The sequence below is a fragment of the Callorhinus ursinus genome, unplaced genomic scaffold (genome assembly GCF_003265705.2).
Source record: "Callorhinus ursinus isolate GAN/ISIS: 27379988/994484 unplaced genomic scaffold, GSC_fseal_2.0 scaffold28, whole genome shotgun sequence".
Lineage (NCBI taxonomy): Eukaryota > Metazoa > Chordata > Mammalia > Carnivora > Otariidae > Callorhinus > Callorhinus ursinus.
The window spans coordinates 12,517,157-12,531,827 of NW_027397090.1; the positions used below are offsets into that span (position 1 = coordinate 12,517,157).

At 44.0% G+C, this 14,671-nt stretch overlaps 1 protein-coding gene across 6 annotated transcripts in view; it reads left to right on the forward strand.

Moving 5' to 3' along the window:
• The window catches only part of SMARCA2 (SWI/SNF related BAF chromatin remodeling complex subunit ATPase 2), a 169,397-nt gene that overhangs the window by 22,426 nt on the left and 132,300 nt on the right, over window positions 1–14,671 (forward strand). For all 6 annotated transcript variants that reach the window (XM_025891509.2, XM_025891513.2, XM_073878124.1 and 3 more), the window contains exons 4-5: window positions 774–1,139; window positions 8,297–8,555. In XM_025891509.2, coding sequence (XP_025747294.1) covers window positions 774–1,139; window positions 8,297–8,555 — 625 coding nt within the window. The remainder of the gene's footprint in view (window positions 1–773; window positions 1,140–8,296; window positions 8,556–14,671) is intronic.

Below are 14,671 nucleotides of genomic sequence, written 5' to 3' on the forward strand. Positions count from 1 at the left end.
TATCAGTGAGATCATATGATACATGTCTTTCTCTGATTGTTATATTACCTTTCTGTACCCCTCTGCCAGTGTGCCTGCACCTTCCAAATAAATCCCTTACACTCAATCCTTCCATCAGGCTCTGTTTCAAGGGAGAACTCAACTAAGTGCCTTGGGTAGTGCCTGCAACAGTGGAGGCCCTCAATAATTGTGCCCAAGAATAAACCAAGTAATAATTTGCTCTCCCCATGAGAGACTCTTCATTCCCAGTTGCAAGATAGTACATACTCTCCAGGTTTTGTTCTGGAGGTTGGAGCTACTTTTAACGTATAACACTGTCCCCTGCTGTCTTTGCTTTATGTGTACAACAGCCATGAGCAGTGAACCTTCTAGGACACACGTGGCTATTGGTCATTTCTTGAAATGTGGCTTGTCCTAATTGAGATGTGCTGTCACTTAGCATGGAAAAAAAAAGCACGTAAAATATGTCTTTATGTCTTTGATAATTTTTGTATTTTGAAATGATGATATTTGGGGTATGTTGACAGCAAAACGTATTATCGAAATTGGCTGTGTCTTTTACTTTTTAATGTGACTACTGGAAAATTTTCATTGCATATATTTGGTCCAGGGCAATTTGATAATTACACATAGTTCTGTAATTATTAAGTGACGTATACTTTAAATTTCTAGCAGGCGGTGCCGTTGAGGAAAAATCATCCAAATGGCCAGGAATGCCGGGTTTTCAGGGTCACTGGGGGCAGCGTGTGATCTCCTTTCCTGTTTTGTTCTAGGTTACATGTCGCCACACCCATCTCCACTGGGAGCCCCCGAGCACGTCTCCAGCCCTCTGTCGGGGGGCGGCCCGACCCCACCCCAGATGCCGCCGAGCCAGCCAGGGCCCCTCATCTCGGGCGATCCGCAAGCGATGAGCCAGCCCAGCAGAGGTCCCTCGCCTTTCAGCCCCGTCCAGCTGCATCAGCTGCGAGCACAGATTTTAGCTTACAAAATGCTGGCCCGGGGCCAGCCCCTCCCCGAAACACTGCAGCTTGCAGTCCAGGGGAAAAGGACGTTGCCCGGCATGCAGCAGGCCTCGCAGCCCCAGCCACAGACACAGCAGCCGCAGCAGCAGGCCCTTGTTAACTACAACAGACCATCTGGTAGGTTAATGTGCAACCAAATGAATAACGCCGTGGTCCAGTCTGGCTAAGGAGGACTGCTAAGGGCGCAGGAGTACGGGGCTGCTCTAAGCCCGGGCCATCTTAGCCTTTTGTTGTTCCTAGTTGGCTCCCTTGTCTTGCTTCACCTGGCTGCCCGGGACCCTTGGGCACCTGGACCGCAGGGTCCCAGGAAGGAAGCAGTGCCCCCCCACCGCCCGTGCCTCTGCATTCTCTTTCAGGAGGCTCAAGGTTTGTCAGGAGCCCGGCCATACGTCCCAGGTTAAGAACCCTGCCCCCGGCGCCTTCCTGTGGCCAGAAGGCGCCCCTAGACTCCGCTCTCCTCGAGCCCTGTTATGTGAGCTGATTTATTTATTTCTACCCCTTTGTGTGGTTTGAAAAGCATTTAGGGAGACCTCCAAAAAGCATACCTGCAGTAAAATAATTATCAAGTGTAGGAAATCAGAAACAAAGGGAAATAGCGATCGGGGTCAGGGAGGTCAGGAGCGTGGAGTTCCCCCCCCCCGCCCCCGAGAGCTCACGGTTGATGCCTGTGAGCTTGACAGAGGACTCCAGCTTCCTGGCAGTCAGGGAAGGAGAGAGGGTCTGGTACCAGATCCTCACCATTTGGCAGCAAGTGACAGAGGAACACAGAGCCTTTTCTAAGCATGAGACTATAAAGTAGAATTTCCAAGTGGGATTGTTTTTTTTAATCATTGGTATTATTATTATTGTACGAGACACTGCACGATAGAGGCATCAATAAGATTTGTTCATAATAAACAGAGTAACAGAATCCATGCAGCCTATTTCTTCCATAGACCCTGGCATCAGATCCGAAGCTGTGATATTATGTAATGGGCGGAGATGAGCTAGTCCTTTGTATGGCCTTCTGGCGGTCTGGCTTGATCCCACTGCTAGAATTCAGAGGTGCGGGGGGCTATGCGATGAGCTTCCACAAATGTTTTCTCTGGCAAGGTTTTTGTGAACCACCAGAGAAGCAAAGAGTTGATGGTTCTGTTCTAAATAGAGTTTTGAATTCCGGGGCCTTCCTTGACATTGACACCATTTCCTGTGAATGCTTCCCTCACGCTGGGGCAAGCCAGGACATGCCGATCACTGCGAATGATTCGTTTGGGACATCGGTACTTTGTCTAAGTTTGGGGACTTAGGCAGTGGGGAGGAATTCAGATTATTATTATTATTTTTCAATTATCATCTGCCTTCTGAGTTTGTAAATGTTTCTGGTGGGGGAAGCTCCAAGAGTTGCCCTACCCGAAGGATTAACTCACCTTGTTAATTGTGGATGTAGCCTTAGGAATGGATTTTTTAAAGAGCAGGAAAGGATCATGTCAGCTCCAGATCTTTGTGTAGTGACTGTGGTGTGTTGGTAGGTGGAGGGTCATGTGGGACTGAACGTCGAGGACCAAGAAGGTTATAGAGGAAAACCATGCAGAAAAGGGTAGTTTGGACACTTGATGTGTTTAGAGGGTTCAAAACAGCATAACTCCAGCTCCTGGGAAGGCAGCCAGATGAAAGAAAAAATATATGCATGTCTCGGCGCAGCCGGTACTTATGAAGCACCTACTGGCCTGTGTCATGCTCAGCTTTAGTACTATGCATGTGGGACTCATCTAGAATATGGAGAGTCGGCACTCCCATGCTAGCAGTCTGACCCAAGAGCCCATGTCCTTACCAGCTGCCCTGTCCTGACTCTTTCATAACAAAGGGGCTCATGGTAAGGGAAAGAACCTGTCATAAACTGTGTACCAAAGGCGGCAACCGTTTTACTCCTGTGTGTGCCAAAAGGAGAAGTATCTCCGCTCCTCACCTAGAGCCTTTTTACTTGTTCTCTAGACACAATGTCAGTGAAATTAGTACTCTTGACATCCCACATCGTAGTAGTTTCCAGGAGAGGCTGAATGGCAACCAGAGAGTTGGTAGTTGGAAGAAGATGGAGCAAAACCTGTACCTCCCAGGAGCTAGTGATATGGGGCTGTGTCGTGTAGGCATCCTTCACCGTACATGGAAGTGTGTCCCAGGGTGTCATCACAGACCTGCATGAGCATTGCTCCTTTTTTTCTTTTTTTTTTTTAATTTTATTTGAGAGAGCAAGAGAGAGCCCAAGCTGGGTGAAGGGCAGAGGGAGAAGCAGACTCCCTGCGGAACAGGGAGCCCGATGCGGGGCTCAATCCCAGGACCCTGGGATCATGACCTGAGCCGAAGGCAGATGCTTAACTGACTGAGCCACCCAGGTGCCCCAAACATTAGTGCTTTTAAAATGACCTGTGCTCGGCAGGAAAAGATCCCAAAGTATCCTTTAAGAAGGCAAGAAGCTGAATGATTCATTGATTCATTTCAGAAACCTTTTCACCCAAAGTTCGAATAAGGAGACCGAATAAAGTAGTAAAACTTAGGGGACCAAGTTTCTGTTGTCTGGACTCTTGTACCTAATAGCCACTTCACATCCCAGGAAACATAATCCCGAGGGCGTTTTCTGGACCATTTCCTGAGGAGGGGGCTCCATAACGTTACCCATCTCTGATGCTTCGTCTTCCCTCACCAGGCCTCTGTCATCAGGAGGAATCTGTTTTGTTACTCAGTGCTCTGTCTCTTGTATTTCGGTCCATCAGACTTCATTAGAAATGAAAATATTGGGGCAGATAGTATTTTATGCCAGAGTGGGCAAGGAGGCCGTGGATAAAGTTGGAAGAAGCTCCCTCCTGCCACCAGAGCAGACCCATTCCCGCCGCTGGGAAGGAGGTTACACCCCAGAGTATCACAGAACTTGTACCCAAACCTCAGTTTTCAGAGGGAGGTGGCATCCTTACTTGACAAAGACTTTTTTGGGGGGTTTGGCGTTTAGCACAAGTCAAAATAAGGCAAAGAATATTTTATTTTTAGAGTTAATATTTTTAATTGTTATTACTTATCTCCATCCCTCCTTAACAACAACAAAAAAGTGTTATTGTGTATAAATACCTCTACTAATTTTTCAGGAAAAAATAAGTTTAAGTATATCCACTTATCTGGAGATAACTCCTATTCCTTGTTTCTTTTGTCCAGCTTTATAGTGTTATCCATGTTGAGAGAATCTCTTTGGCTGGGGTGGTCTGCCTCAAACCTACTCCAGAGATGTGACTCACCCTAAGTGCCACACATCATCAGGGGCATCACTAGGGAATTATGGGTTGACTGCAGGAGTTGCACACTGAACAAATAATTCTTGAGTCCTTATCTGCTGTGGGCTCCCTGCAAATCTAACCCATCATCTTCTTTTTCACTTTGATTCATTTTTTTCTTTTATAGAAACTAAAGCAAAATTAAAAATAGGAACCGTAAAAGTTTGGGTTTGGGTTTTTTTGTTGTTGTTTTGGGGGGTTTTGGTTGTTATTCTTTGTTTTTGTTTTTTTGGGTTTTTTTTGTTTTGTTTTGTTTTGTTTTGGTGCGGGGTGCGGAGGACCTTATGGTAGAAAGTAAAAGTATCATTGTTAATTTTTTTCAGTACTTGACTCTCTCCTGCTCCCTGTCCCTGCCACCCCTGCTCTTTTTAGGTATCTAAAATACCTAGGTATGTTCAATTTAAATACACTTCATTACATTTATATTTTTCCAACCCGTGGAAACCACTTAAATCCTTTTTTAAGGCACAGAATTTTGAGTAAGAATCCTAGTGTGCTGGGAAGACAGTGTGAGCTCTGAATGCACAGAAATTCTGTACATGCGAGACTCAGGTATTTTAATAAGTTCGTTTTCCTGTTTCTTAAAATCAGGCAGAGGGCTACATCTGAGAAAGACCCCCCCACACACACCTTAGCTGCACTAGGTCGCTCTCAGGGGTATCAGGATGAACCTCTGCCTTGATTTCCAAGGTGAGGACTGTGGGAAGAACAGACACATTTGGAACCTCTGACAAGTAAGCCTAAATTGTTTATGGGGGGGGTGGTGGATAGGAGATAAGCTAAGGAATGTAATTTGTCTGAAGTTTGAAGATATCAGAAAGCGGTCTTATCATTTAGCAGACCCCAAGTGTCTGTAGCAGAGATGATTTCTGTGGATAGAGAGCCAATCCAGCCAGGCACCTCAACTATAAGCCACCAGAGGGACAAGCAAGAAACCTGAGGAACAGGTAGTTACATTCTGGGCATGTCCAGTTGCAGCAAACTGCTCCCGCTTCCCTGGGCTCTGTAAGTAGGAGTTTTTATGTAATCTGTTGGGAGGGAGGAAAAAATAGCCCCGCTCAGTAAATGAACTCGCGGTGTTTAGTTAGGAAAGGAATTTGCTTGTAAGTGGCTCTGATAGTCACTTGGCAGAAAGTACTTGGCAAGCCGACTTATCTGAGTATTTGTGCTGAGTCGTTGTGAGCCATAGAAACATTCTGAAGTTTGCTGTAGGAGAGTGTGCTCTCAGCGTTGCCAGTTAACCCAGTATCAAGCTTCCTTAAAAGCCTTTTTTTCACCATGGGGTTTTTCCATAGAGCTAAAGTAACTAAATTAGACTTCTTAGCCTCGGTGGCCTTGCTAGGGTTAAAAATGACAAGAGTGTGGGTGGGTGTGGATCATGTGGTTACATGATCTCATTGAATCCTCACTCCCACCCTAGGGGGTTATATTATTATCCCCATTCTACAGATGAGGAGACTGAGGCACACGGGGTTAAGTGACTAGCTCAGGCTCACGCAACCAGCAGGTGGTGGAGCTCAGGTGACACCCATGAGTTCTTTTGGAAAGAGGCAGGATGCTTTCGGTGTGCCTGTTTTCGTTAACAGCAAGTTGTAGGACTTTTTGAATTGGAGATTTGAATATGTAGGTTCATGTTTGGGTCTCTCTTTCTCTGCTTCTCCATTTTAAGGGTCAATCAACTTTAAAGAACGTCTTTGTCTTTAACGGATTCAAAAGTCTAGCCCTGTGCCTGTGTATTAGATCTGGTCTTGAGTCATAGGCTAAAAATGACTAGAACTGGAACCAGGGATATCAGACATGCTCTGGATACCTTCCTTTGATGAAATGTGGCTTTAAAAATAGTGACTTGACTATACCTCAAGGAGTCATCAGAGGTTTCTGCATAGGTGTTTACAGGAGAGAAGGCTAGAGAAGAAAGCTCCGGAAACAGGTGGAATGTGTAACACCCAGTGCCCTGTTCTGGCTTTTGTTGATGAATTATTTCAACTTTGAAAGGAGGAAAAACACTTGCAGAACTGAATGTAGAGTAATTATTATGATATTATCGTATCAGCAAGATGCGAGTTTTCTTTATGTTAAAGATGGTGGTGTTTTTAGGGGGCTTCAGTGTAGTAAGTTTGTTACTTAGTATGCTTATCCCGAGTCTTGAAATATATTTAATTCTACCAGTTTCTTGAGTTTATTAAGGAGATTTATAGAATCACAGAGAATCAGCCTGTTAGAAATCTCTGTCTTCTCTTTTTTGGCTGGATCACACCTAAAACAACCCTGATGAAAAATCTACCCTGTTTCAACGACCTCTAGGGAGAACATATTCTAGAACATCCCTCCATAACTCATTCCAATGCTCAACAACCCTGAGATTTAATGTTTAGAAATCGGTTTCTTATATATGGATGAAAGAAACTTCTAAATATAAAATATTATGAAAAGCCATGCATTATGTAAAAGACTTCCCATTCAGAAAAATAATCAGAAAGTACATAGCTGAAAAGAATCTCTTTATTATGATAGTATATCTATGATACCTAAAATAGAAAATTTCTAAGAATGCATTTTTCTGTCAAGAGTTTTCATCCCCCACTGGACCCAGGGCTACCTCAGGATTATGTAGCTGCATGTGTTTTGGAAAGTTTAGCTCATATCTCAAGGAAGGTGAAAAAAGCCCAACAGTAATACCACACACACACACACACACACACACACACACACACACACACACGTACACACGTGTACAGTTTCCTAAGCAGTTTGTTCTAATTCCTCACATTCCTCCTGTCAAAATGTTTGCTTATACTCTTCTTGCATTGTCATTTAAGCCCATTTCTAAATGGTGTTTGCTGGAAATTGAATAAATGTGTCTAATTTTTCATAATGTACGTCTTTGTATGGTTAATTATTAAGGCGCCCTGAAGTATATAGATTATTATTTTATTACCGTTTAATAGTTTTAACTTTTCTTAGAGAAGATATAGAAAATGCTCGGGAGAATGCTTCTCAGAGGTTTTAACAGCTTACTGAGATTTTTCTTTTTCATTTCCTCATTCATCTGGTAGCATCCCTAATCTTATTTATAATTTTGAAGTAAGTAAAAATGTAACTATGGGGAGAGACAGAACACTTCTTACTTTCGGTCCATAACTAAACTCCTGAAGTTTAATGTGGAAAATTGCGTTAAATTAACTTATTAAGTACATTTTGATAAGCTTGATGATTGCATATCCCTTTATTCTGTTAGCATGAGGAAAAATGCTCCCTTGAATCTTAATATTTGCTAGTTTTTATAGGTGGAATGAGCAGATTTGCTCCCCCGCCTCCACTGAATGTTTTTAGAAACACTTTCTAATATGTAGTAAAAAAAAAAAAAAAAAAAAGTTTCAGTTCCTGAGATGCACTGATTAAGCCTGACATGTGCCTTTTTTAGGTCATTAAGGGAAAATTTGTGCCCCTTTCAGTACACATGGGAGGGCTGGCCAACGTGCTGGCTGTATTTGGAAAGTGAGGGTCAGGCCGCCGAGGGTCTGCCTCAAGTCCCCCAAGGTGCAATTTGCAAAATGTGGTCCTAGGACCACACCCAAATTGCATCTGACTGTTCCATGACTCCCTTACTTTTCTGAACTCTTGCATGCACCTGCAATTCTTAAAAAACAAGCAAACAAACCAACAAACCACTCTAGAGCTACATTAAATGCTGACCATCCGTTCCTTTAATGGATGTACTACTTGAGTCATTTTTGGATCACTTCACCAGTGTCCATCAGTGAATGCCACTGCCCTATGGGGATAGATGCCGGGTTCTTCTTCTTAACTTTTCCCTCCTCCCCGTCCCCCCTCCCTCTTTCCTCACCTCCTTTCCTCCCTGCTCCTCCCTTGTCTGGGGATGTTCAGTGGTCCCCGAGGCGGGGGGCAGCGGGCAGGCCGGTGGTGGCTGCAGGGCGCCGGCCCGCCCGAGCTGCCCATGTCGCTCTTGTCCCGCAGGCCCGGGGCCAGAGCTGAGCGGCCCGAGCACCCCGCAGAAGCTGCCGGTGCCCGCGCCCAGCGGCCGGCCCTCGCCCGCGCCCCCCGCCGCCGCCGCGCAGCCGCCCGCGGCCGCCGTGCCCGGGCCCTCCGTGGCGCAGCCAGCCCCGGGGCAGCCCTCGCCCATCCTGCAGCTGCAGCAGAAGCAGAGCCGCATCAGCCCCATCCAGAAACCACAAGGCCTGGACCCGGTGGAGATCCTGCAGGAGCGCGAGTACAGGTACCATGCACCCCGGCCCCGGGGGTGGGGGCTGGCAGCCGTGTCCTCGTGGGGACCACCGAGCCTGGCGTGGGGGGGGGGGCGGGGTAGACGCCCTGCCCTGTGGGACAAGGCACGGGCCGAAACTCATGCTACAGGACGACCTTAGAACCAGAGTTTGCTTGCCGTTGGGGTGGCTGGAGGAGGCCTCTCATGGCTCTGGGTGGGCAGGACTGTGATTTTCCTGCATTGAGTCGAAAAAAGGTCATCACTCTCTATGACACGCCAGGCACTATGCTAGGCCCTAGGGAGGCCACGATCAAAGCCCAGCCGCCAGTGCTCGTGGATCCAAGAAAGGGGATCCCATAAGGGATCGCACCCTTAGCCTGTGCCGTGCCTTGTGGTTTGTCATTTATCCTCCAAAGATGACTCTGAGCTGGCTGGACGTTGCGGGTGTCCTGCCGGCCAGACCTTCAGGTTAATGACCCATTTCATGATATTAAAGCATACTTAAGTGGCTCAGTATAATATATCCTTCATTTTAATTTGTGCATTTGTGTATCTGCTGCTCGGTGCAGCCTTCGGGGTAAGCTGTCTTCATGCAGGGTCCATATTTAAACTCTTACTCCAGAAACTTAATTTTTGCCCGATTTGGCCACATTCATCTACATCCGTGGTTGGCAAACCTTTTCTGTAAGAGGCCAGGTGGTAAACATTTTACCCTTTGCGGACCCATAGGGAAGGTCCCTCAGCTCTGCCCTTGCCAGGTGAGAGCATCCACCGACAATAATGGGCAGGCTGTGTTCCAATAAAACTTTATTTGCAAAAGTGGCCTGTGGACAGGCTGGAGTTAGCAGATGCTTCATGTAAATAAATGGTTAATGTTAACCAAAAAGAGATTCCATGAGTAAGGAGTCAAGATAAAACAAGGCTAAGATCTCTGTCTCTGGAGTTGGCCAGTAATGCAGGCTCTGTCACTTACCAGCTGTGTTACCTTGGTCAAGTTGCATCTCTCTCTCTCTCTCTCTCTTTTTTTAAGATTTTACCTATTTATTTACTTGAGAGAGGGAGAGAGGGTATGTGAGTGAGGGGAGGGGTAGAGGGAAAGGGAGAGAGAATCCCAAGCAGACACCCCACTGAGCGTGAAGCCTAATGCAGGGCTGTCTCATGACCCTGAGATCTTGACCTGAGCTGAAATCAAGAGTCTGACCCCTAACCTACTGGGCCACCCAGGCGCCCCAAGTTACATCTCTTTCCTTTTATGTTAAAAGAGAATCTTATAGTACCTCTTGTGGGGGAGGTAAAATGATACAAAGACTTTCAGTACATATCAGCTGTTATTGTTTCCCAATTCTTATTTCACTCCAAAGAAAATTAAAGTTTGGAAATTATAGGGAATGTTAGTAAATAACATCAAGGCTCCCTTGAAAGACATTACCTGGGTCTTTATCAAAAAACACATGACTTATTTGTTATTAGATTAAAATACTAAGTTGCCAGCTTTGAGAGTAACTCCGTGAAAGAAATCACAGTAACATGCCATTAAATGCACTTAGCTTTTTGGATGAAGAGTAGAGCTTTGCTCTCATTATTATTACTAATCCTCAATGAAGAGTTTTATCCTGCTGTTTCTCGAGTTTTAGGTACCCCTAGAGAGCTAGATAGGCGTCAGTCCATTGGTATTGCCATGTTGATGCACAGATCACTGTGTGGTGCAAAAGTCAAATGTCAGCACTATACTCTCATTTGGGGCAGAAGAACTTTTTTCATATGCAGTACTTTCTTTATGTTGCTACTGAATAAAAAAACGTCAGAAGTATTTCTTTTAAAAGATTGATTTATTTAAGAGAGAAAGCTTGCACACTCGTAAGCTAGGAGAGGGGTCGAGGGAGAGGGGAAGCAGAGCCCGATGTGATGCAGGGCTCGATCTCACAGCTCTGACATCATGACCTGAGCCAGTATCAAGAGTTGGCTGCTTAACCAACTGAGCCACCCGGGCACCCCCACAGGTATTTTTTTAAAAAGACAGTAAAAGGATAGAGGGGTATCGTTTAGTTACTCTAAGATCCTGACTTCCTAAGAGCTAACATTTTTTCCCCTTCCTTGAACTACCAGTACTATTGTCACATCATGCAAACGACATTCATAACAAAGACACTCTCTGTACCTAGAAATACATCTGGACTTTTTTCCTTACTGGGCCTGTGTCGTGTGTGTGTGTGTGTGTGTGTGTGTGTGTGTGTGTGTGTGTGTATTTTACTGACTCCTAAATTTTCTTGATCATTTTTACCAGAATCTTATTTTCAGGACTTTCTAGTCATGAGCCCATTTTAGCCCCCTTTTCAGAAGTGACCTTAATGGATGGTCTCCCAAAGTATCCAGGACTAAGTGGTACAATGTAGCCTATCCTGGGGTGTGAAACGCTTTGATCCTCCAGTCCCGTATCAATAAGAAAAAAATACAGGTGTCAGTATCTTTTAAATTATAAGCCCCGCAAATGTGATGTGATGGCTATTTTTCATGTTATCATCATTCTTATAAACGTCTCCTCTTCGGTAAAGCCGCATGGCTTCCGAAACCATCTCTCTGGCAACCCTGGGTCTGAAAAGCTGGTGGGGACTTTGGGCTGGAACTTTCCCGCAGCCATCTTGAGAAGAAACATAGGTTTCCACTGGTAGCCTTGTAGGGCATCTTTTATCTTCCTTGGTCAGAGAGCAATAGCTGACTTCTCTTTTTTAATTTTTTAATTTAATTTTATTATATTATGTTAGTCACCATACAATACATCATTAGTTTTTGATGTGGTGATCCACGATCCATTGTTTGCGTATAACACCCAGTGCTCCACGCAGAACGCGCCCTCTTTAATACCCATCACCAGGCCAACCCATCCCCCGACCCCCTCCCCTCTAGAACCCTCAGTTTGTTTCTCGGAGTCCATAGTCTCTCATGACTTCTCTTTATGGAGATGAATTGTTCAGCTGCAGAGATTAGTTACCTTTCTCCTTTAGAAAGGATTAGATCGAGTGCTCTTGTAAGAGACAGCGAAGGAACTTCCTTTTGCCCCTCATTGAGAGAGGGGCTCACTCATCTTTAGCGCCGATAACTGGAGGGGTCTAGTGTATCTTCATCTTCTCATTGAGTATTTGAGCAAGTTCTAAGGGGAAAGAAAGAACTGTTTTATAATTTTATAAACTTGGTTGAAGCAAAAATCATCTGTCAGGAACTCTAACAGATGTTCATTTCTTTGGCCATTGTAATATCGCTTACCTCATCTATAAAAATTGAAAGGAAGTTGTCAGAATCTCAGATTTCTTTCTAACTTTTCAGTCATTTGGCTGTTTCTCTTGTTCATCATAAAATCAGAATTTTGACAAATTGACCTTCTTTATCCGGCAACGGCATAAATAAGTTTCTGCCTGTGAACTGTGAATGCTTTGCCTCAGATCTGTACAAGTTCTGCCATTAAAACATTTTGTTCCCATTTAAATTGGATCCTTTCTTTTTGACCACCTTTTTCTTAATAATGGAACTGACTGCCTTTTTCTGTAGTAAGTGTCAGAGAGAGATTTCCAGTGCTTTTTTTTCCCCCCCGGTCTTTCTGGCACTTTCCTTGCCCTATCCGTATACCTAACTTCTGTTCTTCCACTTCAAAGTAGATATTTGGGCCAAAGGGCTCCGGGTTTCACATTTGCATGCAAACTAATTCCACAAATGTTTGCATGGAAGATGCATTTCTCATTCCAAGGAGGGTATCTCAGAAGAGCATCGTTGCATCATGCCAGCCGTCTTCGGGATCACTTCTGAATTTAGTATGAACATGGTGGCGCACCTTGCTTCAGGAAGCAAGCGTAGTCTGCTTAGCCTGCTTTTTGTCCTTCCCTGCTCCCCATTGCAACCCTGAAATTCTTTCTCGAAAATTACCAAGGGCCATTTTATAAGCAGAGTTACAAAAAGTCAGTCTCCCTCTCTCTCTCTCTCTCTCTCTCTTTTTTTTTTAAGTGTCACTCAGCTTCTTGAAGGAACAAAATGTACCAGTGTCATTTTCTGTTCAAATAACTCTCCTACAGGAATCATAAACTTCTCCTCTGGACCTGAACAAATATTCTGTTACCTTTAATGGAACTCTTTTTCTTGCCGGAACAGTAACCCCTCTTGATTTACTGTTCAATCTGTATGAAAAACCTGAGTGACCTAATTCTGCTTCAATTTTCTGTGCTCGTGAGGACACTAAATGAGTCTCCTGCAGTTATGCAGTATTGCTTGTGTTGTTGTTTCTGGAAGTTTAGAATCCTGAATCTCTTTATCGGACTACCTGCTGAATCCCGTTGATGGGGAGATGAAATTGTCTGGAGAGGAGCATTATTTAAAATGAGGATTTCTATTAACAACGACAACAACCACCGCAAGGAGATAAAATTTCCTACATTAAAGGAGCCCCTCCTATACCCTCGCTACCCACCCACCATGTACTGAATCGAATGCATATAATTTTACTCTGGAATCTCCCTTCCCTGTTCTAGAGTTCAAATGTTTGCACTTTGCACTTCTTGCCTCCCTTTCGTAAAAGGATTCTTTTGTGCCGGGGAAGCTGAGATTCACTGACAAATTACTAGGCCCTTTGGAGAAGCAGACATTTTGGGAAGAAGTGCCCCCCCCCCACACACACACACACTGGCTCCCCACCTACTCCGAGGCTCCATCTGCCCCCAGTCCCCGCCTCCCTGCCTCCCTCCATCCCCACCCAGTCTGTGTGATTGAATCTCTATACTCTCAGCCCCGTTGTCTGAAGATTATTTGTTTAGTCCTATTTCCACAGACCTTGAGAAGATTAAGGAAAAGCAGCTATGCCTCTAATTTCACACCTGACCCACTTTGTCAAAGAGAGAAAACCAGAATATCAAGGGATGATTGGAGTTCTGGGATATTCAAATGAAAAAGGTCTGCGGTAAATCTAGAACCAAGGAAGTAGCATGACCAAATCAATGGCCCTCATCTACCCCGCTGTAATATTTATTTTTCCTATAGTACGGCCTTCCTTCTACATGAGTAAAGTTGTTCTATTTAGGGTTTTTTTTTCTCGTTTAAATTACATATTTGAAAAAAAAATAATAGGTTTTTCTGTCAATATTGTACTTAAGATGCATCATCTTTGGCTATATTTGGAGATTTTTGGCTGTGTCGCTATTTAAAAAATTGAATTGGACAAATGAAATGGACCTTTGTTCCTACAGTGAAAAATAAAAGCAATCCATGATCATCATCCCATGAGTGTCAATAGTAATAGAAATGTGAAAGAATGTTGGGTAAGCCTGAACAATTTGATCAAAAGAGTAAAATGGTGGAAGTTTATTATTTTTTATTTATTTTATTTTTCTATTTCAAAACTGATGGAAGTTTCTTATTGTTGTTTGCGCTCACAAATGTTTAGTCTGTTGCACAGTTAAACCACTTAAAGGTGTGATTGCTTGTGTTGGTATCTACAGCTGAAATAACAGTGTGATAACAATGAGAGTACCCCTAATAGCACATTATGACGATAAATCATTCAGTAAATCAGAATTAATAACATGTGTGTACCAAATAAGATAGCAATCTGTCATAATTGTGTTTCCAGTGAAGTCAGTGAAAAAAATATGCGTGTCTCTTACTATCATTTTCGAAGTTTTGAAAAAAATGACATTTCCTTCTCTACCAGAGCAGACAGCTGTAAGTTTGGTTTTGTTGTTGTTGTTGTTGTTTTTAAAGCACTCATTTTGATATTCAGGCCAAATGAAGTATTAAGATATTTTGTGACTTCGGGCGCCTGGGTGGCTCAGTCGGTTGGGCGACTGCCTTCGGCTCAGGTCACGATCCTGGAGTCCAGGGATCGAGTCCCGCGTCGGGCTCCCTGCTCGGCGGGGAGTCTGCTTCTCCCTCTGACCCTCCCCCCTCTCATGTGCTCTCTCTCTCTCATTCTTTCTCTCAAATAAATAAATAAAATCTTTTAAAAAAAAGATATTTTGTGACATCTAGGTAAGACAAGATATTACTTTTTCATGTTAACACAGAGCATCATAAAGGCTGACAAAACCATAATACGGATTTGCATTTATTTATTTATTTATTTATTTATTTATTTATTTATTTATTTATTT